Source organism: Trematomus bernacchii, unplaced genomic scaffold (genome assembly GCF_902827165.1).
Source record: "Trematomus bernacchii unplaced genomic scaffold, fTreBer1.1, whole genome shotgun sequence".
Lineage (NCBI taxonomy): Eukaryota > Metazoa > Chordata > Actinopteri > Perciformes > Nototheniidae > Trematomus > Trematomus bernacchii.
In genome coordinates, this window is record NW_022987851.1 from 588,170 (window position 1) to 615,454 (window position 27,285).

The 27,285-nt window shown below is 40.5% G+C and overlaps 1 protein-coding gene across 5 annotated transcripts in view; it reads right to left on the reverse strand.

Moving 5' to 3' along the window:
- Positions 1–27,285, reverse strand: part of myo18ab (myosin XVIIIAb) — a 140,019-nt gene that overhangs the window by 6,344 nt on the left and 106,390 nt on the right. For 4 of the 5 annotated variants that reach the window (XM_034112970.1, XM_034112973.1, XM_034112969.1 and 1 more), the window contains 10 exons: positions 26,296–26,400; positions 23,251–23,397; positions 22,468–22,581; positions 15,274–15,390; positions 14,077–14,160; positions 12,099–12,236; positions 9,574–9,759; positions 9,296–9,435; positions 7,195–7,239; positions 539–661 (listed from right to left, as the gene is read on the reverse strand). In XM_034112970.1, the coding sequence (XP_033968861.1) occupies positions 539–661; positions 7,195–7,239; positions 9,296–9,435; positions 9,574–9,759; positions 12,099–12,236; positions 14,077–14,160; positions 15,274–15,390; positions 22,468–22,581; positions 23,251–23,397; positions 26,296–26,400 (1,199 nt within the window). The remainder of the gene's footprint in view (positions 1–538; positions 662–7,194; positions 7,240–9,295; positions 9,436–9,573; positions 9,760–12,098; positions 12,237–14,076; positions 14,161–15,273; positions 15,391–22,467; positions 22,582–23,250; positions 23,398–26,295; positions 26,401–27,285) is intronic. The other variant, XM_034112971.1, reaches the window with a different exon arrangement.

The following is a 27,285-nucleotide window of genomic DNA, read 5'->3' on the forward strand; positions in this document are numbered from 1 at the left end:
ATGGCAAATAAATTGACATTAAAGTCCCATCGATTTAAAAGATATTACAGGAGTCAGTGCTGGGGAATCAGACAGTGTTTGTCCGTGGGGACATGCTGCTAAGAGAGATTTAAAAGCTCAATAAGTTTTTAAAGTTGGAAGTGGCTCGGTGAGGGAGTGAAGTTAAATCTTCTGGTAAGGAGACAAATCTGGGGCATTGGAAGCTGTCAGCTGGCAGACACGTTCATTAATCTCAGCAAGCGGCTCAGGTAGACTACGCCAGCTGGCCAGTGGGCATGTCGATAAATCTACCACGGAGGTGGTTTGTTTGAAAAAGTCTCCTTTTCACCGAGCGGACGACAATAAAGACAAAGCAGCTTCGAAACACATGTAAGTAATAGCTCCCACCTTATTTCAACCAAGTGCTCTACTGCTATTGCATGAATTCCTCTGGGTCTGATCATGATCCCGACACAGTTCAGAAGCAGTCAAATGTGTAGGTAGACTACTTAGTAACAGCTGCTGTAGTGGTAGTAATAGCAGCTGCCTTTGTACTGACCTGGAGCTCTTGAGGCTGCCGTCATCTGAGAGGTTTTTGGCGGATCCTTTGTTTTTAGACAACCATGACTTCACCCCGTCTACACGGTCCTCCACCTCAGAGTCTGTGTCTGAATCGCCCTGACTGGAGAGGAGTCAGAGACAGGAGAACAAGTCAGAGGAAGCAAAGGAGAGATGCAGAGGAGGTTATGAATAGAAAACCGTAATAAATTGTCATTCAGAGAGGAGAGAAAAAGGCAAAACAAATGTTAGTGTGAAAGGAGAGACAACACTGGTGGAAAAGTTCCTGTATTTCTCTGTAGCTGTGGATCCAAACAATGAAGAACAGGCTGTAAGTGTTAGTGTGGAAGCAAAGAGGGATAGGGACATTTATTCATAATAAAAGGCAGCACATGCTCAAAAAGCACCAGTAAGCACACAAACATGCCACACCACGCAGCAGCTTCTTCCTGCTGTCACTGTTAGACGAGCGCTTTCATGGTCCTGCAGTTAGCATCTCAGGCAACCAACACACATTCTACCTTTACCTCTCCCAGAGCCCCAGTAGCACCATGACAGGAACAAGAACCAGTGAGAGAGCCTGAATATAGGAACTATCCTTGTTTTTTTAAATAACTTTATTTCAAATAGGTGGTTGATTGGGGTTAAACTGACAATGTGTTCAACACCTGCCTGGTGCTGTAAAGGGGTCATACAATGCTTAGTATTGCAGAGCCATAGCTACTAGCATAACACACCTGAATCTCTGACTTGATCTGACAAATAAAGTAGTATCGTATCGTATCGTATCTGACAAAACCTATGAAGCAGAGTTGCATTTTGGGAAATGTAGACGGCACGATTTGGCAACAAAGAAGAATGCATTGAATATTAAAGATGGTATCTGTAGTTTGGCTGCATGTCTGGATTGCTTCTTCTTCTTGATTGACACGTGCTATGTTAAATCTGCGGAGTTCACTTCAGAAAGATTTCTCAGAAGATATTTTCCGACTTGACTGAACTGACATATAGTGGCATTCAAATACCAGAAACAAATTATATAAATATTTTGGCCTCCATTTCATTTGGTTATACTCATGTATGGCAAAGAACAAAAGCTTTTATCAGAGTACCAGAATAAGTGGCATCCTTTTAAACATGCAATAACTTTTCTGGCCATAATGAGGAATATTACTCAATAGACACCTTGCATCTAAATGATGCCAAAGGGCCTAAACATCAAACCATTGATAGTTATTAAGGTTTTGCTTCCCCGCTGTTTGATACTTAGACCCGCGTTTGTGTTGTTTTGTAACGGGCTCCCTCAAGCTTACCTTGTGTTCTCAATATGTTTTGGTTCACAAGCCATTATTAATTAGGTCTTTAAACTTAAATATGTTCAATATAATGTGGTTTAAGACTGAGACTGGGTGTAATGCTGCAATCTAAGGTGTTCTTATGACAGCTTGCTTGCTGAAATGCACTGACATAAAACAATAAATGGTAAAGTGAGGCCATAGTAATGAGATTCAGTAACACTATCCAGGTACCTAAATCGTTCTTACTTCAGCTGAGCAAACAAACTCTCTGAGAGGAGCTGCACCTGGCTTTCATTGGACACAAAGCTTTAGCAGTAAACATACTCGTGACATAATGTGTAGATATTTTTGTTAGTTTATTCGATACTTATATTTGTCTGTGTTTCAGTCTAACAGCCTTCAGCAGGAAATACCTGCATAAACCTCATAAAATAGGAGCGTAACAACCAAAACAAAAAACGATGAAATTAGAGGAATTGTCCACTTCCATTTGTTTACAGTCCCATCAATGTCATCAGGATTAAAGATAGAAACAAACTGAACACTTTTGTTGGAAAAACACCAGATTATTTGCTGAATTGCACAGCGGTGGCAGGAAACTTCCAAATGTACCTTTCATCTGATAATTATTTTCATCACCAGTCCTGCACACACACGCAGTCATATGCATACACCAGTCATTTCCGTTCTTGACAGAATGATTTGGTACACAGCTGGGCACTGCGCTGTTTTTCCTCTCAATCATCATTACACATTCACGAACCACTGCGAGCCACAGAGTAAAAAAGAGGGCTTGTCATAAAATTTGACACGGATGAAGAGAGCGCAACACTCATTAAGTGCCGTCAAAGCCCAGTGCTTGTGTGTTGCTGTGAAATTAAGTTGTTACAGCTTAATAGTCCTACAGAGACATCAGAGGGTGGCTCAACGTCTCTGCATCTGTTTCAGAAAGCCTCCCATCTTGCCGTGGAAGAGAGAGAAAAACATTCTTTTCTCCAGCATGCAGAGCTCACAAAGGCCCACTTAAACTATGATAATAACAACATCATTAGTTTATGTGATTTCAAAGGTTATATTTAAAAATAATGGCCATTGAGATCCAAATCCATATCTTGCTAGCTTTCATGGAATACAATAACCTTGGGCGGTAATGCTAGGAGAGCATTCATACCAAAGCTGAGGAGGGAGGCGACCAACTCTTAAGATGTCATTCATTGTCTGTCTCTGGGGACTTTTGAGAAAAGAATGAATAAACATAACTGAAGGAGTATTACGTAGGTTACAGTATCACATGTTTTCTTTTTTTTACCCTTTTAAGAGTTAAAGGCTCGCAAGGATTTGTGCGTTGGTCAAGTTTTGTTGAGTCAACTCTTTCCTGGAGCTTTTATAAATGATTCCTTTATAACCACTGGCAAAACGCGTTTAAAATATAAAAACTCTTACCTCTCGAACATATGAAAATGGGGAAACCAAGTGCAGTTACATGTAAGGCTGTTTTCCCTTCGTAGTGAGACTGGCGAGTCTCCTTAAACAAAAAAAAGACAGTTTCAGAGGCTCATGGTCAGCAACTCTTTGTCCTTGAAATGATTATTCCCAATATGTTTTGAAGGGAGGAAAGGTAATTGCTGCCTGGACCTCTGTGTGAAGAAAGGGTAAGGCTGACAAAAACACTTCTGCTGTGTCTCAATACTTCTGTACTGTTGGTATTTTGAGTGCATACGTTTGTCCCCAGTGCGAAGTATAGCAACATGCACTGTAAGTACCTAAAGTGCACTTATAAGACTGAATGTTGGACACTTAACATACTGAACAACCACTTTTTAATTAAAGTTGCGGCACTGGTCAACACAGCACCGTAAACAAAACGTTTTATGTGTGTTTTTTTTGTATTTGATAAAGATACCACTATCATAGTGTTAAAAAAGCAACCATAAATGTTATTGGGTTGATTGAGCTGCCTGTAATGATTTGCAACCGCAAACGATAACATTGCTAGCAACATTTCTGTTAGCTAGTTAGCTAAAAGCAGCTAGTCGATAGCCGCTGTTAGCTGCAGCACTGACACTTCTGTCGAGGGCACAGCAGCCGAGTGTATTTCAGATAACGCTTCCTGGTTGAAATACAACAAATGTTCACAGTCCAAGCCATGGCAGTGTACTAAGGGAAGTATCTGAATTGAGACACAGCATTTGCCTCAAAACAGTCATCACACTAGAGATGCTACGAGCGAATATTGTAGTCAAATAAATTATAGACGTTGACAGTAATTGTTTTGCAGCGACGTTCAGTATTAAACGATTTATAACTCAGATTTCATTAAAAGAGCTTTCATATTTTGTGTCACTATTTTCCAAAGACTTTCTTATCTGTGTACACTTTTGTTATACATTCAGAGCACATAAGAGAGAGCTCGCAGGTTCTACAGCCAAAACCACAATTGTGGGCAATATATAATTGCGCACTTCACACATGGTGTCAAACACAATTTATGTCCTTGACCACCATACCATTAGTTAAGCCCTGCCGAGAGCCTGGGGGAAGCAAACAAACACAGTGCTGAGGAGACATTAATTGTCTGTGACATCCCGCCGCCATTGGTTGTACATCTCTGTTACACACCATTACATTCATCATTAGCTTCTATAGATCCTCCTGCTCTGCTCCGCTCCTCTGTGTCCCTGGGTCTTACGGACGCTACTGTTCATGCCTCCGATATATGAAACTGTCGACCTAGTGAAGTCCCTGTGGCTTTGCAGCGCAGACAGACATATGCATCGTCTCCAAGACCGTGGGGAAACATCCTCTCAGCCCCCACGTCACAAGAGAAGGTAACACAGTTCATCTGTGCTGCAAAACTTACACTGTCAAGAGCAGTGACTTTGAACAGTCATTCATTAGATGTCACATGAAGCGACAAAAGCCTTTCCTTAGTGTAATCAAATATCTGGGGTAAAGTGAGTTTCACTTTAGATTTTTTTAAGTAAGAGAGAAGGTCTTTGGAGATGCATCAGTGATATTATTTCATCCTCCAAGCCCCTGTTGGCTGTCTGAGAACATGTTGATTGACAGCTAAGCCAAAGCAAACACATTTATCTTCCAGCAGTATCTGAGCAGTATTGAAGAATAAGGACAACCACATTTGGATGTTCATTTAGAAGCTTGTGCTAAAGAAGCATATTTGTTGTAATACTGGTGCTACTGAAAAACAGCCCTGTATTTACCCAAAATCAATATAGAGTGGCGAAGTCCCTCCCTTCCGGTGGACCTCCATGGGACCTTATTTCGGAAAGATTATGTATTGAAGTCAATGGCGAGAGAAAGATTATCTTTCGATCCCGTTTGAATTACACATGTTTGTCAATTTAAAAGATAATTTTGCAATTCCAAAAAATTCAAATGTGTCGTAAAACTGTGAAGTAACACTTTTTTTTGTGTGAAACGCTCAATGAACTACTGTACATCTCTGGTCTCGCACACATCACCAACACCAAGATGGCCGTCACGTTAGCACATTTCACCTCTTTCTTTCAGAATAAGGCGAAAAGTTAAAAGAGGTGAAAATCACTCCAAGTCTGGGCATGTTGAGAGCTGCACATACACACAAGGGGAGTTAGTCGGTTCCGTAAGAACCAGCATGCGGGACCGGCTTTACAAGGTTTCGTGAGTAACACGAGTGTAATGTGTAACGTTAATGACATCACTTACGCGACTCTGGGATTTGTAGTCTTTCTAGTTGCGTATTTTTCATAGTCTTATATTTCAACAGTTTTACGACAAACTGTGACTTTTTTGACATGGAAATTATTTTTTAACATTGACAAACATCATATGTGTAATTCATGGCACAATTCAAACGGGATCGGAAGATAATCTTTCTCTCTCCATTGACTTCAATACATAATTTTTCCGAAATAAGGTCCCATGGGGCGGAAGTAGAAGGGCGGGACTTCGCCACTCTTGATTTTCACAGGTTAGTGTCAGGAATATTTCAAATAAAAATTAAAGTTTAAAGTGAGCTCTGGAGTTCTAATTTACAAATAAATGATGTTTAAAAAATAATTTGATAGGTATTTTCTAAGCCAAAGGGGCTCCAGTATTAGATGCATCTATAGGCTTATACAGCTTTATACCAATTGAATTATACTGTATTCATATGAATGTATTCAAATGTATAGCTATATTATTTATATGTCACGGAAATAGAAATGCATGTTTTATCCAAACACCGTAAAAGATGAGCTGTTTTATTCAGAGGTGGCAGAGCAAACAGCCGGTTACAAAAACACGTTGGTGTCTTTGACAACAGTCCCCCCCCTCACACTGACAGGGCACGGACTGGCTGAGGGCCACAGGTTAACACTGCGTGCGTGCTACTTGCCCGGTGAGCAAGACAGCTTTTTGTCCGACAGTTGAGCGTTCTGCATTATTAAGCAGGTGCGAGTCAAAGATGGATGAGGAACACACTCTTTTTGTCCCCTGTCAGGAGGGCAGACGCCACTGAGCTGCAGTCACATCCAGCCCTGGAGCGGGCCCATGAAATATTAAGGTGGCCCCCGGGAGCAAGAGGCTGACTCACTGCAGACCGCTGTTCATACATGACACCATGAAGTCCGACATGATGCCCTAAGACCAAGGCGGTAAACACAGCTGGATACACCCCCCCGGCTGTGTGAAGGTGAAGTGAGAGGAAGATCTGGGCCTCCGGGGGGGATCACTTGAGAGATCAAGACAATATGCCTTTCAATTCAAAGCTTTGCAAAGCGGTTACAGAGACTCCGAGGAAGGAGAGATGTTTCATGCTGGGACTCAAGTAACGTATGGTCAGTGGTATTCATGCATCTCAGCATGTGAGGGCATGCAATGAAGAGAAAACTGTGTGTTATGAAGGAATCTCTGAGCACTGTTGATGATGCATTATCCCCGAGCCTTCACACATCAAAAGGAAATCCCCCCCTTCTTGGATTTACTGTATCTCTGCGTCTGCCATGAGGCATTTGAGTTGTTGAACATGTGTGCATCTGGAACTGAGCCATCGCTCTTTGATTCTGAGGGCCTGACACCAATAGCTGATGTCTTGAAATAGATGAAAATCACCAAACAACAAAATTGGCCAAGAATGCCAAGGAGCCTTCCAAATCGTTTCTAGTTTTTCTGTCAGGGGGGATTTTTCCTTCAAATATCAGCTCGTTTCTAACAGTGTGACAGCCAGAAAGTGATGGGCTAACTGGACCGTATCTAAACCCGGAAAAAAACTTTTCTCTCTTCGATATCAACCTCTCAAATAAATGTTCAAAGACTGGAGAATACTGCATCATTTCCAGTGGTTAAAAAAAAAAAAACACAAGTCAAGGTTCCTCACGCTCTGTTCTGTCTTTTCTGATACTTTGTCACCATGTCTTGCAAACTGGTCGTGATGATGATGATGGGTGGAGGGACAGAGAAGAAAAGAAAACAGGAAAAACAAACAACAACAGAAAAGAAAAACAGAATATAAGAATTAAGACACAAATAATACGTAGAACATGAGAGAAGCTTGAAAGTATCTTCGGTAAAAAATAATGCTTTAAATGAATGATGGTTCAAAATATCTCTATAAATGTGTGTGTTATGGCAGTTGCTGTGATGACCCAGTTTTGATTTGCTTTTGGCGAACTGACTGTAAGGTATGCAGGGACTCAGCATGCCACCTCATCCTGCTCTAGTACTGCATACAGAGAGGGAGCACGACCCTGAGAGTGTGTGTGTGTGTGTGTGTGTGTGTGTGTGTGTGTGTGTGTGTGTGTGTGTGTGTGTGTGTGTGTGTGTGTGTGTGTGTGTGTGTGTGTGTGTGTGTGTGTGTGTGTGTGTGTGTGTGTGTGTGTGTGTGTGTGTGTGTGTGTGTGTGTGTGTGTGTGTGTGTGTGTGTGTGTGTGTGTGTGTGTGTGTGTGTGTGGCTCAGCAGGTGCCTTAGAGAGGACTGAGGACTGGGCTGTATACTGGCTGTGAATAATACAACGTGAGAGATGCTTTATCAAGAGATCATCTCAGTGTGACTAACTCACTCCCTCATCTCAAAGAGTGCTGCAGTGATGAAGTATTTCTGTAGTTTGACCCGGGAGTTAGCATCCTAAGGGCTCCCTCCGCAAAAACAACCAGAGTTTTACATTGGATTTTGGAATATTGCAGAAAATAAGATCTTAGAAAAACACATATTTAGGATATGTACATGTTTTTTTCAGCAGGATAATCTACGCATATTAACACATTAGGCTATAAACAAACTGCATGCATGACGATCGCATGACTTCATGTCACCGCTAAGCTAAAGGTTGCTGATGTTTGGCCTGAGGAAGTTTAGTAGACTAGCCACTTGTTAGCGACAACCTTTTTTAAGACCCATAAACGCTTCAGATGTTCACCAGGTTGGTGTTTACTGACATATTTGATGTCATAGAACAAATCTTAACAATTTCCTAAGCTTGTATTAATTATACATCTTATTTCTGGAATCTATCCCGCAAAAAATCTATTGATTTCTCGACGAGGAAGTGCTAAAATGCTAACTCATTTCCCGAGTTAGGACTCTGCTTTCTTTCTGAGAGAAATGTTCACAATAGGTGTGTGTGTGTGTTAACGACGGATGGTTAGCCTAGCTTAGCATAAAGACTGGAAGGAAAAGGGAAACAGCTAGCCTGACAGTCTAACGTTCAAACATACACCTTCCAACACCTACAGCTCACTTATTATCATGTTGTATCTCCATTGTTTTATCCGTATTGAAGGACAAATGTAAAAATGTGTCTTTATGTATTTCCTCTGCGGCTTTAGCGCTGGTTGCCAGTTACAGGTGGAGAGCAAGTTGTGGCTTTGTGGTCTCTACAGGCACAATGGAACCTGGATATCTAAGTCAAAGCTTTGTTCTACACACAGACGTAAGACTGATTTCAATCTGCTCTTGTCACGCTTGGGAAAGAAAAATAGATCAGATACAACAGGAAGCTGATGTCACATGTAACTATTTGATCCTAACATCCTAACATGGCAGAATGAGCATTTATAGCGAGCAGTGTTTAAGAGTAGAAGAGTAGTAGAGAAACAACTCATAGAATGTAAGTCAGAATCCAGATGTTTGCCTGCATTTAACAGCATCGTACGGTTTTTACAATTGTAGTAAAAATGTTGCAGTAAGGATGGAAATTGCAACCAATTACTCAACAAATTACTTACAAATTGTAAGCTATAAAACATCTTAGAAAAATCAGTGGATAATTGTATATTTGTAATAGATACAATCAGAATACCTTTATTCATCTCACAGAGGGGACATTTACAAAATTCCTATTCATTTTTTGAAAAATACATTTCATAAAGATGGCCAAATGGTTTAAAAAAAATAAAAATAAAAACGGTTGTCAGTGAACCTTGAGCGAGGATTACTTTGTGAGGGGAAAGCTCCAACCCAGAAGTGATTTTTTGTGTACCTGTTGATGAGGTCTTCATTGTCGTCACTCTCCATCTCGTCCTCGATGGCTGCCTGCAGGTCACCGATCCTTTTGAAGGCCAGCTTAAGGTCTGACTGCAGGCTCTGATTCGCAGCCTCTAAGCTCTCAATGTCCATTTCCTGTTAATGAGACGAGAGTCAGCGGACGTGGATCAGAGGTTGACCATATCAATGCTGCTACAGTGCTGTAGCTGTATGCTTTACAGGCTCATTGATCATTGTTAGAAGTAGTCTCATTATTGTCTGTCACGTCCTTACCAGCTCATGTTTTTTGCGGCTGGCCTCTGATTCCTTTTTGGCCAGTTCGCTCGTCTCCTCCTTGTTGTCGCGGACCTGTCTCTGAAGCCGTTTGTTCTGTTCCTTCTCTCGGATCTCACCGCTGCTGCGCTGGTCTCGTTCCTCGGTCAGTTTCTCCAAGTTCTCCTTGAGACGAGCTACAAGGCTCTGCGGGGCAAAGAGAATAAAAGAGGTTCAACATAAGCTCACAATGGTAACATACATACACACATTTGGACAGTACACAAATAAATGTACAGTCACATTTACTTAGTCGTCCTGCAAAAAAAGTTAAATCCTTACATTACTGTACGTCACCTGACGAGATGCTGACCTATACATGCACACACTGTTCTGTTAGATTACTGGGCAGCTGTGGCTGAGGGGATACATTACGGTCCAACAATCAGAGGGTCAATGGTTCATAGGGTTTTCTGGGACTAATAAAGTATTCGGATTCTGATTCTGATTCTGATAGAAGGTTAATAATTATGATTGGCTTCAGACTCAGCTTTCAGAATCATGACGTCCTGAATTGTATTTCATGTCTCCCCAGACAAGAATACCTGGAAAATTGAAATATGTACCTGATGATGTTGCTAGATGGTCAACAAAATGATTCAAATTCATCCTTAGAGGAACATGAATATCTATACAAATGTGGTATTAATAAATCCCATATTTGTTGAGATATTACACTAGAAAAAAGTGGTGCTATGACTGGCAAAGCCACCGTAGATCCCTGCTGCAACATTTTTCATATATATATTTTTACTTCAATATGGCTCCTTCAAAGTTCAGCAAGGGCTTATCCGTGGATCAAACTTGACATCACTATGTAAAATTCTCGCTCCTTTTGGCTAGCACTCCAACACGTTGTACGTGATAGGCTAGGGGCGGGACATCGCTAACCGATTGACCAATCACAACAGAGCAGGCCAGCTAACCAATCAGAGCAGACCCAGAAGAGGCACAAAGTACAAAAGTGAACCTGAAAATGACCATAATAGATTAGAAAACAACAAAAATAGTATTGTCTGCTGACAGACTCCTTCTGGTCGTCCCTAAATCGAGGTTAAAACAGCGAGGAGACAGAGCCTTTGCAGCTCCAAAGTTATGGAACGAATTGCCCCTCCAGGTTAGACTTGCTCCAACTCTGCCTGTTTTTAAATCTCGTTTAAAAACCCACTCTTTTCCCTTGCATTTACAGACCAGGTGACACTTGTGCTTTAAAATGTGGGTTTTTATCTTACTAGTGTTTTGTATTGTTTTTTCGTCATGTAGGAGAGTTTCTCAGTCTGTGGCTTCTGGTCTGGTTTCATTGTCTCATGTTTTACATTTGTTTCGTGTCCTGTCTGTTTTTTATGTATTTAGGCTATGTTTTTATACAGTTGTTGATGTGCAGCACTTTGTTCAACTCTGTTGTTTTTAAATGTGCTATAGAAATAAAATGGATTAGATTGGATTAAGAACAAAGCACCATATGTATCACAGTCCCTGTGACACTAAACCTAATAGCACCAATTGGAAAGGGAACATACTATAAATGGGGTATATTTTTGCAAATGAAATCAATTATTGAGTGAGTTTATCCATGCATGTAAACCAGTAATAAGAAATCAATAGTGTTTTTGAAAATCAATACAGTTACTAGTATGAATATTTGTGTACACCCCTAACTTCAATGATGTGTTGGAGTGGTGCAACAGACTAACATCACATATGTTTGAACAGCTGAGTCCTCGATGCAGTCTGTCTTTAGTCTGCGCATCAATGACAGCAGCATACTGTGCTTCATCATCGAGTTAGCTCCTGCATTAGCCACTAGCCCGGTCCATATTTCACATTCTGAGTGGGTGTTTTACTGTGCCTCCTGCTCACATCTGTATTGATTGAGCTCTGCTTCCTCCAGCTTTGATAAATTATACTACTCAGGCAACCTGAAATATTCCCTTACTCTGTAGAAAAAAAGCCCACAAAAAAGCAAGGCAGAGTCTAACTGTCTGTATTTTCTTAACTCCGCAAATTCCTCCACAGGCAAAAAAAGGATCACATTAAATAAATAAATATTTTGACTTTGGAGGGCGAGAAGCAGAGGGAGTTAGCCTTGCGGTGAGCACATTGCACAGTTAGTAATTACTAAACCGAACCTGCAAAACTGAGCACAGGTTCATTCTATCAGTGGGCGAGAGGTATTCAATGTGTCCCTGGGAGTATGCAGATGGTACCTTTATCCCTCACTTGTGCTTTTTGTCTCAGGCAAAACCGTACAATGATTTGACACAACAAGGAACGGTTTGTCGAGTGAACGTAACACAAAAGCATTGATGCTAATATCTAACTTGCAATGGTCATGTACCTTACATGTGGTGCCATTTAGAATCAGTTTATCATGACCTTTCTCTACATTTGAACCTCCCAAGACCTCCTCCCATGGCATGCTGAAGCTTCCTCGACCAGCTGCCTATCAACACCAGCACTCCTCCACCTTTGTTTTTGTTTCTCACCTCCAGCCGTTTGACCTGGGTTTTCTCAAAGTCCAGCTTGGTCTCCAGCTCGCGGATCTTAGCCTCCTGCCGGCTGACAAGGGATTTCTCCACCATGGACTGCTCCTGGAACTCCAGCTGGCTCTGGAGGGCTTGTATCTAAGACACAAACATACACAACTTTACATATCTATACATGCTTACTCAAGGCTCTGTCCTGGGTACACTCCTTTTCTATATTTATGTGGTTCGACTGTCATCATCTGTAGCACTGTATTCATTGCTTTGAGACAACTCCACCTCCTAATGGATGCTAATCCTTATGACCTTAGAGCCTTTATTCAAATTATTGGTCCCCAAAAAAAATAAAGAACACTGGGAATGATTAACCTAAAGAAGAGCTTGAAGTTTTAACTTCAACCAATCATTACAGTTGTTGATGTTTTGAGTTATACATTCTCCATCTCCATTTCAATTTGAAATATTTAAAGCTTTATCTATATCTGGGTTGAGTGTGTTTACCCCATATAACCAGCACGGGCAACCCACCATAGGACAGTAGTACACTTGGACTTAAATCATGTCAAACTTTAGACAGAGAAAGTCTAGCTGTTTTCTCTGCTTCCGGTCTTAATGCAAAGCTAGGCTAACTACATATTGACTTCAGCATTCATATTGTTACTTTAAATAACAAAATGCAACCGGTGATGAAGAATGGTGAGGTATTCTTGATTTCTTTCTAGCTTTAGGTAAGTTGCAGCATTTTCTGTTCCTCTCAGTGGAGATACGTGCCCTGAAACTGAACCTATAGAGGTTGATTTCATAGTAAAGAAAAATACAGAGCTTGGGTCATACATTACATTACATTGCATTTAGCTGACGCTTTTATCCAAAGCGACTTACAATAAGTACATTCGACCAAGAAGATACAAACTTGAAGAAAACAGAATCATATAAGTACATCAGGTTTCATAGAGCCAAAACTTTTCAAGTGCTACTCAACTGGCTTTAGATAAGCCAGTCCTTTGTTAGTATATAAGTGCTTTGTTAGTCATTGTATGGCTCATACAAACCCTTGCACAGGTGAAAGGTGGGAGATAGGGGGTTAAATCTCCTCCTTTTCTTGGCTGTGTTTGATTTGACAGGGGCAGCTGTGTCTGATGGAGACAAAGACTCCGCAGCAGCAGTCATTATGAGGATGACAGCTATACCATGTACAGCATTATTGCTTATCTGAGCTTGGGAGACCATACTGTATGTGTCACATATTGCCAGTGCCAATCCTGCCTGAATGACACATCATTACATCAAGGGTTGTTTTTTGTTAATAGACCAAGGCAAAAGAGGCAGGGCTGCACATTCAAGCAAGTCTGCAAATGGCATTCTGCAATGGGCACTGCAGCAGAGAAAACTCTAGATATGTCTCGGCGTCAGGGGAGGTAAAGTGGATCCTGTTCTCAAACCTTTTTGAATTGCTACATTACTAAACCCTAACGCTTACCATAATCCCACATTTGAAAGTCTCTTTGGAGTTAAGCATCCAAAATTGTAAACCAAATTGACAGAGAAACAAACAAGCTACAATAAGAGATTGTATATTTTACCATTCAATATTCTTTCATGCACTTCAGTAACAGTGATGTAAAGAATGACCACGTAGAGAATCATGAGGCCAGGTGCTTTGTGTTTTAACACCAGATCATTACTCACACCCTTTGCACTAAAAATTCAAATACATTATCAAGCAAAGGTCCATCTTTTAGTTTGGTTGGGAACCCAACTCTTCAGCAACACAACGAAGTAGTGAGATCCCGGACACATTTTTATAGGATACATAAATTATGTTTTTTAATTTGTTAGTTAGCGTCTTTTAAAGCCTTACAATATGTGACATGACTTTAAGGCTCACTAACACTTCCTTCTGGCCTTTCTCTGACGTATACTTCAAAAAAGGAACAGATTTTGAATGGTAAGCTAAGGGCAGAAAAGCAGCATCTACCTTCTCCTGAACCTCCTGCTTCTCCTTGAGGGCCTCCTCCAGCTGGGCTTGTAGGTCACTGATCTGACCCAGGTTCTGGGCCGACTGAAAACACAAAGACAGAAGCAAAGTCAGCGAGCAACATGAAACTGTAGCAGCACTTCATTTGAACAAGTGCATCAGCTCTGCAGACTGTACATGCAGCTAGAATGCAGACAAATAAATCTAAAACCAAACAATAAAAAGCTTCACGTAGCTCCAATAAAACATGAAGACAACATCGTGACTTTACCTAGACAAATAAATCTGCTGGAAAGATTTGTTGTAGTCTGCAGAAGGCATATCAATAAAATCTTATCTCAATGTGACCCGAGTGAAACATTTGAGACGAGTGCTTTTTTCACAGTAGATGAAGCACTCTGCTACAGTGGGTCCCACGGGGAATTCAACTGTTTCAATGATGACAGGAAGGATGGACTCATTTGGTGCCAGTGGAAGCAGATCACTCTTCATCCATCAGCAGTGAAAAAGAGGCGCTTTCACTCCACTTCCCCCTTGCTGTTCATCTGCATATACAGTTAGATGAATGGGTGGGAGGGGGGGGGGGTAGGAGATAGCCTAATTCCACTGCTTTTAAAAATGTCTCAATTGGTAGGGATGTATGGTGAACAACTATCCCACTTCAATCTCGTGGTGGTGGTGGTGTAAGTAAGCTAGCGATGTATTTTAGAGAAATAAGATTGAACATATGTGTAAAACTAGCTGAGTTTTTTTTATTTGTATTAATGTTATAGAAATACACTATTTAGTCCGTAACATATTTATGAAGCTGAATATATGAAATTGCCTTTTAGCTAATTTGCGAGTATTTTATGCTAACTTACAACGCATATGACCAGTCTAAAATCTGCGGAAAAAGTTACAATTTCTCCACATGACTGAGGAAAGTTTCGGACAAAAACAATGAGAAATGAATGAGGTTCCGGTTGACTTGTGCAGAGCAGGGTGTTATGGGTAAACTGAGGTCTCTGACAGTCACAGAGGAACTCATAGGTTGTTTGGACTAATCAAGTGGCTTGATTAAACTTCTGTTCATTTCTTTGTATTCCCATTATAAAAAGTGTTCATTAATTATTCAAGTTGCATATAGGAAACAGAAGCATGAAGTGGTGGTTGTGATGTTCACGTTGTTACAGTAAAGAGAGGGCAGAAGCAGACCTGGGCCACAGCAGCCTTGTGTTTCTTCATCAGCTCGTTCATGTCCTCCTGGTCCTCCTCCATCCTGGACTGCAGGTCGTTCTTCTCTCTCTGCAGGCGGCTCAGCTGCTCCTCCAGCTGCAACACGGAGCAAATAACAAGTCAGCCCAGCTGCTTTGGAACTACGTCAGACTAAATCAGACCTGAAATGCCAGCCTCTCCCAACAAAACCAAATCACTTTACAGATAGGAAAACTTCAATTAAAAAATAAGAGTCTCTAAACATATTGCTTAACAACTTAAATGATTTAGTACTGTAGAACGAATTTAAAATGAGATTCATTCAAATTATTTAAATTAATATGTGTGCACATTAATTGACATACATTTTGATTGTGTTTGTATTCATTATCATGTTGATTTCAAGGGTAACATGTATTATTTTGTGCAGTCTTTAAATCCCACCTTCTGGGCGCACAGAGGGTCAAACTGTCAGTGTAGAATCTAATAGATTCATATCTTATAATGGAGAAATATTTTCTAGGAACTCTGGTGTACACTTGTTTACATTTAGCTAGGCAATTTATACATTTTCCTTGAATGATCTCTATTAACAGTTGTAAAACACCTGGAGCCATGCTTTGACTGGAGCCATGCTTTGACTTTGTAGGTGTGCAGAGAGGTTTGTCTCCGAGGAGACACCTTATAAGCTCTTACACAGCCCCCCCCTCTCATCACAGGGGTTATTAAAGGTCCCAGTCATAACCAAGATATCCAATTAGAGGCTAAAAGCTAGCGCCACCCGCTAGTACCTCCAGTTGAGGAGAGGGATAGTTCTGAAGTAATCCTATTGCTGTAATGACTGGGGTAATATACATGAGAATGAGAGGCTACTGGTGCAGAGCCAAGGATTAATAAATGATGACTAATGTGACATTGTGAAAAGGCTAATGAATCCATTTGCACATAGAGTAGATGAAGAGTCGGGGACAGGCAGAGCTGACACTGTGCCACCTATCTTATTAAGAAACTGTGTGTAGGGCCGCCACATCGCTCAGTGGTTAGAGCCCATGTACTAGGGCTCAGTCTAAGTTTGAATCCGGCCTGCGGTCCATTTACATGTGTCATCAGCTCTATCTCCCCTAGCCCATCAAAACGTGCATGTAGTAAAGCTCACTTGGCAGAGCTAGAAGCCCATGTACTATGGGCTCAGTCGCTCCTGTGGAGGACCCAGGTTGGAATTCAACCCGAGGACGCCCCTTTGTATCCCCCCTTTTAACCCTGTCTCTCCAATAAAGGCAATAGTGGCCCAAAAAAACGTTTTAAAAAGAAGGAAAATGCAAGTAGGGGCCGCCTTATAGTGTACAATGTACAAGGGGCTCAGTCCATGCCAAGGATGGCCTTCTTTCCCCCCCTTTAAACACTGTCACTACATAAGGCACTGCTGGCCCAAAGAATGATCTTATAATGAACCAAATGAGGGAATCTAAAGACGGCTTAAAAATATGGATTTGAATTATAAGGTTAGATTTATTCATGTATTATCTATTTTGATCAGCCGCCACTGGATTATACCAAGGTTAACTTAAGTTAATATATATATATATTATATGGGCTCAGTCGCTGCTGCGGAGGAACCGTGTTGGAATCCAACCCGAAAACGCCCCTCTGTCTCTCCCTTCCCTCTCTCTAATAAAAGGTAATAATGTCCAAAAAAAGATCTTAAAAAAAAGGACTGCCAAATATCAGCTTGGTAGAGCTAGCAGACAATCTACATGAGCTCAGTCCCTGCTGCGGAAACCTTGGTTGAAATCCAAAACAACCATGCCCCTCTGTGGCCCCCTTTTTACTCTAATAAAGGAAATAGCAGCACAATAAATAATCTCCCTTCAAAATGAAATATGGATTTGAATTGTAAGGTTAGATCTTTTCATTCCTTATCTATTTGTATTAATATAACCCTGTGCTGGATCGTACCAAGGTGTACTTCAGTAACTAAAAATATCCTTGTGGAATCTGGGGCAAATTCATTTACATACCACCTTTTCCTTTTTTTTCACCAGTGGCCTCAGTGAGTGCTGATAAAAGCTTTGAAAGCAGCTCCAGCTCTTCAAATATTGTGATGGGCGCTTCAGAAAAACATGACAGTCTAAAGCATCAAACTTTCATTTAACACATTTAACAACAGGCTGTCAGTGCAATCTCAACCCAATTATCTGGCTCGGCTCTTTGTTTTTTGGGCTTTTTTTTCCCTCTCTGAGATTGCCATGTCTCTCTGTAGAAAAATAAAGCTGTCGAAAACACACAAGACAATTTTCTCAAAACACTGCAATTACGGAGATAGAACGGCGGGAGAATGGCCAAAAAACGGCAGACCATCTGAAAGAAATGTTATTTGCATGATTTTATCTCGGTTGAATTGCAGTGTATGATGCGGCCGAGGCTCCATTTATGTAATAACCATTCCTGTCATCGCTTCTGGCAGGCTTTTACTTTCCCAGCAGGCAGCGTGTGTGCCGCAGAGGTCATCCTCAAAGACACCATTTGAAAACAAACAGCTGGTGCCACCTTCATCTCGTCTCTACAATATTCTTCTTCCTCATCCTGCCAAAGGGATCAGGCGTGTTGTAAAAACAATTAAGTTGCATTCAGGGTCTGTATTTTCTGATGTGAAATACTTCTACACGCCTTCAAACAACCTGATACAAAATGATAGCCGCGATGAAAGGGCTTGTGAAGAAGGGGGCCATGATTCCCTCTCTAAGATAAAGAACATGGGGCCACAAGCAACCTGATTTTAGCGGGACGGAAGAGGAAGGCGAGTGGTGCTCAGGTGTTTTCTGTGTAGTTAACCATTAGGAGTATTGCTATGAGAACTTTATGATTGTGTCTCATTCAAGGTCACTATAGAGCAGTTCAGGAATGAGTCCTAAAACGAGGGAATTAGTTAGCATTTTACCACTCCGGGGCTCCCTTGTCTTACGTCAACAAAATGGAATGTATTTTTGGTAAGATACCTGAAATAAGGTAATTCAACCTTAGGAGTTTTGTTATACGGAAAGAAAATAATTCAATAATAACCCCAATAATATCCTGCATAGCTTATATGCATCTTCAAATTATGGTTTGTTTACAAGTGTCTAAAAAAGTCTCACAATCTATATTTTAAGTTTTGCTTTTTTTAAATCTTTGTAAAGAATCTTTAAGCACCTGAAAAAGGGTGTCATAATAACATTTATTATTAATATTATTAAACATCATCACAACAAATATTAGCCTTAGTGATGTTTTCACGAAGTCATGTGACTGTATGTGACTTACTTCTGGCAAATGAATTAAAGCTTCACCTATTATAAAAGTAGCATGAAAAGGTGGGGATTATCCTGCTGAACAAAACATGTAAATATCCTAAACATTTGCTTGCTGAATATCTATATCAGGGGTCGGCAACCTTTTTGATATGAAGTGCCATTAAAAAAATTAATTGTTATCAGCGTGCCAACGATCGAGAACTATCAAAGGGGGGGGGTGGGGGTTGAGGAGCTTGACGCTCGTGTACTATCAACAGGAGGGCGGGGTGGCCTCGCTGCGGGGAAGCAGTGTGTGGACCTGTCAGCAACTTACATGATGCCGAATTTAACAAACACATTTAAATAATTGGTTTAAACGGCATAATAATAAGGACGATCGTCCGTTCTGTGATTCTCCAGAACACACTTGTTATGATATTAGGGTCAGGCAGAGTGAGATGAGATCGCTGTCCCTTTAAGAGAGAGAGAGAGGGGTGTGGCGTGTGCGTGTGAGTATGTTTCTGGAAGTGAAACGAGGCAGCAGAAAAACAGAGGTCTGTGATGTATTTTGTGAAACAGAAGAACAGCTAAATAAATGCAACGGCCTCCCAAGAAGAGCTCGCCTCTCTCCAGTCATTTAAGCTAAAGTGGGTTATTGAACCTGAAGCTTGTTGCTTCTGCCCTCCTCGACTACGGTCTGGGAGCCGACAGGAAAGTTCAACACACAGATTGCCAGTCCGCCCCTTTGTAGCATATTATTTCAATGAGAGATGAGCAGATCGCCACTGGGCTTTCAACTAAAGACACAGCCACGCAAAAACTGCGGCATTTGTACAGCTCCTTATGGGTACTGCAATTTGTGAAGTGCTTTCCTCTGTGGTGAAACGATCAGCCCTGCACCACGGAGGAAAGCGGCAGAAAGTCACCTGGAGTTAAAGAGAGCGGGGCTGCGTTGCGTGCATGGCTTCCTTCTGCAGGTAACGGGGAGACGCGCTCTCGTTCAGGATCCGAAAATACAATTTAAATATTTTGCACACTTATTCCACTTATTCCTAGTGTGCCACTGGTTACAGTGCCGCGTGCCAATGCTGGCACGCGTGCCAGGGGTTGCCGACCCCTGATCTATATTATTTAATAATATAGATCAGGGGTTGCCGACCCCTGATCTATATTATTTAATAATATTATAATAATATTTTCTGCAATATTTCAAAATCCATTGGAAATATCCCATTGCTTTCTGTTGTCAGTAAGTTCTTCTTCTGGTCATTTGAAGAACACTTCAGAGGAATGTTTATGAGCCGATTTATTCTGTTTAGAGGGTTAAAAAAAATAATGAAATTGAAGGCCGCCAACATCAGCCCCTCCCTCGATGGTCAGCTCATTCCTCTCTCCTCTGTTGTCACCAACCTTGCTGTAAAGTTTGACTCCACTCTGTCTTTCCAAGCACACATCAAACAAATCACCAAGACCTCCTTCTTTCACCTGAAAAACATTTCCCGACTGAAGCCCTCACTCTCAACTGATGACACCACAAAACTGGTTCATGCACTAGTCTTCTCAAGACTAGACTATTGCAATGCACCATCAACCGCCTGCAACTTGTCCAGAACAGTACAGCCAGAGTTTTCACCGGTTCAAAAAGGTCCGCCCATATAACCCCCATACTTGCCCAACTACACTGGTTCCCAGTCCACTACAGGATCCAGTTGAAGGTTCTGCTCCTGACTTACAAAGCCCTGAATGGCCAAAGCCCAAAATACCTCTGTGACCTCATCCGTACCCAGACATCTACCCACTCCAGCCACGCTCCTCTTCTTTACATCCCCCGCACACGTCTCCGGACAATGGGAGACCGAAGCCTTCTGCCCATTCGCCCCGCGCCTCTGGAACTCCCTCCCAGATCAGCTGAGATCTGCTCCTTCCACCGAGGTCTTCAAAACCTTAAGACCCTCTTCTTTCGGCAGGCCTTCCAATAAACTTGTATCATGGTACACCTGGATACTGCCATTTTTATCTCTTTCTCTGACTTTTAATTTATAACTGAATTCTTTTTTCTTTCTTTTTTATCTCTTAAATGTTATCAGTGTCTTTTGTTGTGAAGCGCTTCGGATTTGTCTTGGCAGATGAGAAGCGCTATATATAAATTCAATTTATTATTAATATTATTATTATTATTACGGAGTGTATAATTCATCCGGACACCCTCCTCTCTCCTCTGCTGCTGACCTGCAGCTGTGTCAACTCAATTATCTTCACCCTTCACTTCACTGTGGACAGTACATTCACATATTCAACGTTTTCAAAGTGCCATGTTTTGTTCAAATTTGATTCAGCAAAATGTTACAAGCAGTCTCAACAGTCAGTCATTTGTCCTTTACAGGCAGGAGAGAAAGCAGCAGGAGATTAAACCTCGCTGACGGAGAGTGTAAGAATGAGGGTGAAATGAATAGCAGGAGAAATGTTGGAGAGAAGAGAAAAACGCAGGAACCAGATTGCCATGGGAACAGGGCCTAAAGTACAACAAGTAATGCCAAAATGACAGAAAAATATAAAGGTCAAAAGATTATGAGAGGCTGAGATAAGAAGAGAAGGAAAGTAACATGTAAAGAGGTATAGGCAGACGAAGTGTATATTTTTGTCAGGGAAATAAAGATCGGAGAGATTTGGGAAATAGGGTGAAACAGGCAGAAAATGAGGAACAGAGGGGGCTTATCTCTGGCTTAAGGCAATAGTTTGACATATCTGCTACTGCAGTGTTAACACCACAGATGGTGCAGCCTTACAAAAGCCTCAAAAACACACCCTACCACGGACGACCATTTACTAATGACAGCCAGCTCCCCTGATCATAGGGAGGGGAGGGAAGGCTAATATTTGATCATTATACTTGTTTTAAAAAGCGTTGAAGACAGCTTTCTGTTTAAAAAAGCAGCTCTATGCACCTACTAACATTTATTATTACTTTACTAACACTGTTGAACACACCACTGCTAAGCATTATAATGGCCGTTGCTAAGGAGGATCAAAGGAGAGAGGTCAAAAGACAGTGTGTAAACAGGAAGGAACACGGTATGGGCTGCTCTGGCATTGTTCAAGGATGTTTTAGGATCAAAACTGTGAACAGACTTGGACAGTTACAGAAAACATTGATAAGTGCTTCTGTTCATTTTAAATTAATTTGGTGTTGCAGCAGTTTCAGCCGTTGGTTTTTTCTTAGCGCAACTATTTTCAAGTCAATATAAGCATTTCAATTAATATTGAGAGTCAAGTTGTTAGTTTGTTTATATGTGGCCGTGTAGTAAGCGGGATAATGTGCAGTGAAGCCGTCATTATTGAAAAAAGAACACCTGAAGGGCACATTATCCCTTACATACCGCACAGCACAGGATCTACAGGGGGGCGGGCCGTTTATCTTAGGTAGTTATTTTTCCGGTAACAATCAATAACTAATAGCTCACTAGGCTACAGATAAATGACATTCAATGATGCTGGGCTAATATGCTAACGCTACACAATTGAAATGCAGGTTGGCAAACACAACACATGATTTGATTTAAAATGAACAAATGAATTGCATAGGTACAATGTAAGACTACAACTCACTCTGTAATTCAGTCACCACAGAAGTGATCTGAGGGCTTGCTAAATATTGTTAGTGTTATTGTCACTATAATATATTGTAGCATAATAATGCATATAACACATTTAGGGACCAATGGTGTGCACTATAGTATAGAGACCAATCATTTTTGGAACGCTTCTCTTTCTTTAGCCTTAATCACTTGCCCCCTGTGCCTCCGATTGAACTTCCAGTAAACGTCATCTTAAATAAGGGTTTTGAATGCCTGTTTCGGTTTTGTAACTTCAGGAAAAAGTGTTACTTTATCAAGGCTGAGAGGAGGATACACTGAGCTGTACTCACCGCCTGTTTGGTTTTGGAAATGTCCTCCATCTGAACGTGCAGATCTTCAATCTCCACCTCCATAGACTTACGAGCCTTAACTGCTGACGCACACGTGAACTCAGACTCCTCCAGCTGAAAAGGGCACAGAAATAGAGGGAATAGTTTCAGTTAAGACTTTATTTGTAGGTTTAAAGATCACTTTACCATTCCATCAAGCAAACCTCTAAACATACAATAACTCTCTAAAACTGTAAGACGAGGGAATCTACATGTGTACTCATTCTGGGAGTCATAACTCGGTGAAATCCAAACAGACACGATACACATATTTGTATAATTTACACTTCCCGAAGCGTGGCACTGTGGCAAATACAAATCAATAAATCCACTTAGAGAAAAACGAATGAGACATGTTTTTAAGTTTTCCACTAAAAAGCACATCACATATTACCATCTGACTCCATAGCAAAATCATATTTCCTGTTTACATCCCCTAAAGCTCCCAATTTATAAGAAACTGAAGTTCCAAACTAAGTTTTGATTAGTACCCAATTAGAAATAAGACACGGTATAGTACTGAGTTACAATCAATATTATTTATTCATTTTCACAGTGCTCAGAATGTCTCATCGACAAAGCTCTTATATTCTCAAAAGACTGTTAATGTTTGTAGTGTTTACATGGATCCCTGTAGTGTTGTTGGTTGTATAGGTTGATGTGCATGTAAATGGTCTGCAAAGTTCCCTCCAGAGGGAGTTTCTCTCCCACACACTTCACTTCACACACCAATGATTTTGGTACCTGGTTTTTGAGCTGGGCGATCTCCCTCTTGCTGGGCGCGTTGTTCTTTATGTGGTCCAACATGATCTGAGCATCAGCCAGCAGAGCCTTGGTTCTCTTCAGGTCCTTCCTCAAACGCTTCTCAGTCTCGATGTCCCCTCCTCTCACCTGGAACACAGGCACAGTCCATCAGCATCCACTCAATACATTTGATCCTTTCATTTTCCACCACACACTTTGAGTTACAATTGAATCCATTCAGTAGGGGACCAATAAGGAGCACCATATACATTTAGATTACAAAACATTATTTTGTCTTCCTGATAACCAATCATTATTAAAGATACATTGTGTTTAATTGCTGTGTTCAAATGACTGATGTACACAAACCTTTAACAGCATCAAAAAACATGAACTAGCATTAAATATTAACATCAGTGCATTAGAAAGTGGCTTATTTACTATCAAGACATGCACTGACTGTATTGGCCTACTTTGGCATTCACTTCCACACAGACATGTTTATTCATATTCAGAATCCTCTTCACTTAGATCTGTATATAAGAAAGTCAACTATTCCGTCTTTTAACTATTCCCATTGTCATTTGATCTATACTGTAACTTACATGATGATAACAACCTAGAGGACATTATTCAACTTCTGAAATCCTCCTCCTGCTGCCTTGATATTATACCAACAGGGTTTTTCAAAAATGTTTTTCATTGCATGGCCTCAGATCTACTTCATATAATAAACAAGTCTCTTCACTCAGGTGTTCTTCCACAGGCCCTGAAAACGGCAGTCATTAAACCGCTCTTAAAAAATAATAATCTAGATGCTTCAGTAATGAACAATTACAGGCCAATATCAAACCTGCCATTTCTAGGTAAAATCAATGAAAAAGTAGTTTTTCAACAGTTGAGTAATTTCTTGCATTTAAATAACTGTTTCGATGTGTCAGGCTTTCAACCACACCACAGCACTGAGACTGCTCTTGTAAAGGTCTTCAATGACATCCACTTAAACACAGACAGTGGCAGAACTTCAGTGTTAGTATTATTAGATCTCAGTGCTGCGTTTGACACTGTTGACCACAACATATTACTAGACCGACTGGAAAACTGGGTGGGACTTTCGGCAACAGTTCTAAATTGGTTTGAGTCCTACTTAAAGGACAGAAAAAACATTGTTTCTATAGGTAAATACACATCTGAGTTGACAAATATGACATGTGGGGTTCCTCAAGGCTCCATCTTGGGGCCTCTTCTCTTTAACATCTACATGCTACCACTGGCTCAGATAATGAAAAACTACAAAATAAGTTACCATAGCTCTGCAGATGACACACAAATTTACTCAGTGTTTTAACTGGAGAATAGTCTCCTGGTGAAATGGTTGAGTAAGTGCATTGAACAAATCAATGACTGGATGTGTCAGAACTTTCTCCAATTAAACAAAGACAAAACTGAGGTAATGGTTTTTGGAGCCAAGGCAGAACGTATAAAAGTTAGCGCTGAGCTTCAGTCTGCAATGTTCAAAACAACAGATAAAGCCAGAAATCTAGGTGTAGTCATGGACTCTGACCTGAGTTTCAACAGTCACATTAAAACAGTTACTAAATCAGCCTACTATCACCTGAAGAACATATCTAGGATTAAAAGACTAATGTCACAGCAGGATTTGGAAAAACTTGTCCATGCTTTTATCTTCAGTAGACTCGACTACTGCAATGGTGTCTTTACAGGCCTCACTAAAAGATCCATTATAAAGCTGCAGCTGATTCAGAACGCCGCTGCTCGAGTCCTCACTGACACTAAGAAAGTGGATCACATCACTCCTGTTCTGAAGTCTTTACACTGGCTTCTTGTGTGTCAAAGAATAGATTTCAAAATACTGCTGCTGGTTTATAAAGCATTGAATGGTTTAGGCCCAAAATACATTTCTGACCTACTGCTAAATTATGAACCATCCAGAACTCTCAGGTCTTCAGGGACTGGTCAGCTTTCTGTCCCCAGAGTCAGAACTAAACATGGTAAAGCAGCGTTCAGTTATTATGCTCCAAATATCTGGAACAAACTCCCAGAAACCTGCAGGTCCGCTGCAACTCTTACTACTTTTAAATCCAGGCTGAAGACTTTTCTTTTTGCCGCTGCTTTTAATTGATATATTCATATCTTAAACTGTACTGTAACTTTTATTATCTTTGCTTTTTATCTTTGCTGTTAAATTAGTGTTTTTAAATGTCATTTTATATCATTGCTTTTAAATGAGTGTTTCTAGATATAATTTTATAATATGTTTCTTAATCAAATCAAATTTTATTTATATAGCACATTTTTAAACGATTTTTGGTCGAGCCAAAGTGCTGTACATACAATAAAAATACCCTACAGTAAATACACTTTACAGCAAATACAACAGCAGTTTGTTCAGAATATCAGTATGAGAAAAACGACACCCTCTGTCCTTAGACCCTCACATCGTACAAGGAAAAACTTCCAGAGAAAAACCCACATTTCAAAGGGAAAAATGGGAGAAACCTCGGGGAGAGCAACAGAGGAGGGATCCCTCTCCCAGGACGGACAGACGTGCAATAGATGCCGTGTGTAAGATGCTAAATGCTCTTAATGTCTTTCATTTTTGTAAAGCACTTTGAATTGCCTTGTGTTGAAAGGTGCTATATAAATAAACTTGCCTTGCCTACATTTTCTTATCCTTTTTTAAAATTCCTATTATTGTGTGAGCTCTCTCTTTCCTATTCTGGGTTTTTTACCTTATTGCTGTTGTTGCTATGACACCTGCATTTCCGTATGAGGATTATTAAAGGTTTATCTTATCTTAAAATGTCACAAAGATGTTCGGAAATATTATATAATAGCGAGTCGGATAATTCATTTGGAAATAAGGCATACAATCTCCTCTCTATACATATTAAGAAAACATTAATCGAATTGTTGACAAATGATAAGACTCCTGACATAATTGTTCAAATGAATTCTGAGTTGACTGATGTAAAGAAGGTTGCAGCTTGAGAAAGACTCTTGAGGGACCTCCAGAGGACGTACCTTGTCCTGTGCTGACAGCATCTTGGACTCCAGCTCTCTCTTCTCCTTCATCACCTTCTGCTTCTCATCGTACTCTTCTTCAAGCTGGACCTCCATTTGCTTCAGCTAGAAACACAAAAACACTCAGCAGTGAGTACACGCAAAGTTCTGTGTGAGCACATGGGAGTCGTGCACGTATCACTGCTGACCTATGACCATAACATATGTGTGTATATATATATATATAGACTTACAGAAGAGGTTTACAGCTAAATGTGAGAACAAAAATTGTGAGTTCTGAGATTACAGCCCGAATTTTGACTTTAAAGGTTACATACAAAAAAATAGATTGGTTTAAATTTGAATATCTTTTTGACATGTGGCCCTAATCCTCTTCTGTTACTTCTAAATAATATTTCATAGTACTATTATTAAGTGGAAACTAATAAAAACGCCTATTGGCCCATTATTGGCAATAAAAAGCTGCCACTTAAACACTTTTATATGTTGATTTATTTTGATAATGCTGCTATTTAGGGCTGCAAATGTAATATAAATATTATATCGGAATTGCAATATGGACTAGCGCAATGTCCAAATTGCAGTAAGCACAATTTTGTGAAGGCAAAATATGTGAAAATACAATTCTGAGAGAAGTATGGTGGACGAGCAGAGAAGTCCTGGCCTGCAAACAGTGTTCTACACACTTGATTGAAATTATCGTTTGGCCCAGATTATAATTCATTTATATGATCATGTTCAAATGTAAAAAAAAATGCCATGCTAGCAGCTTTATGGGGATGGCGATAGATGAACCGTAAAGAAGAACAGATATTCAGGATCCCGCCAAGATGAAGGGTAATAATATCTGTAACAAATGTGCAAGTCCATAAGATCTTTTACAAGTTGATTAAAGACATTGAGCAGCTGGTGGCTCTACAGAAAACTTAAGTCAGCAGTAACCTGTATGTTCATAATCTTTTGATGCATACAAATAAGCGAGGTTTCATG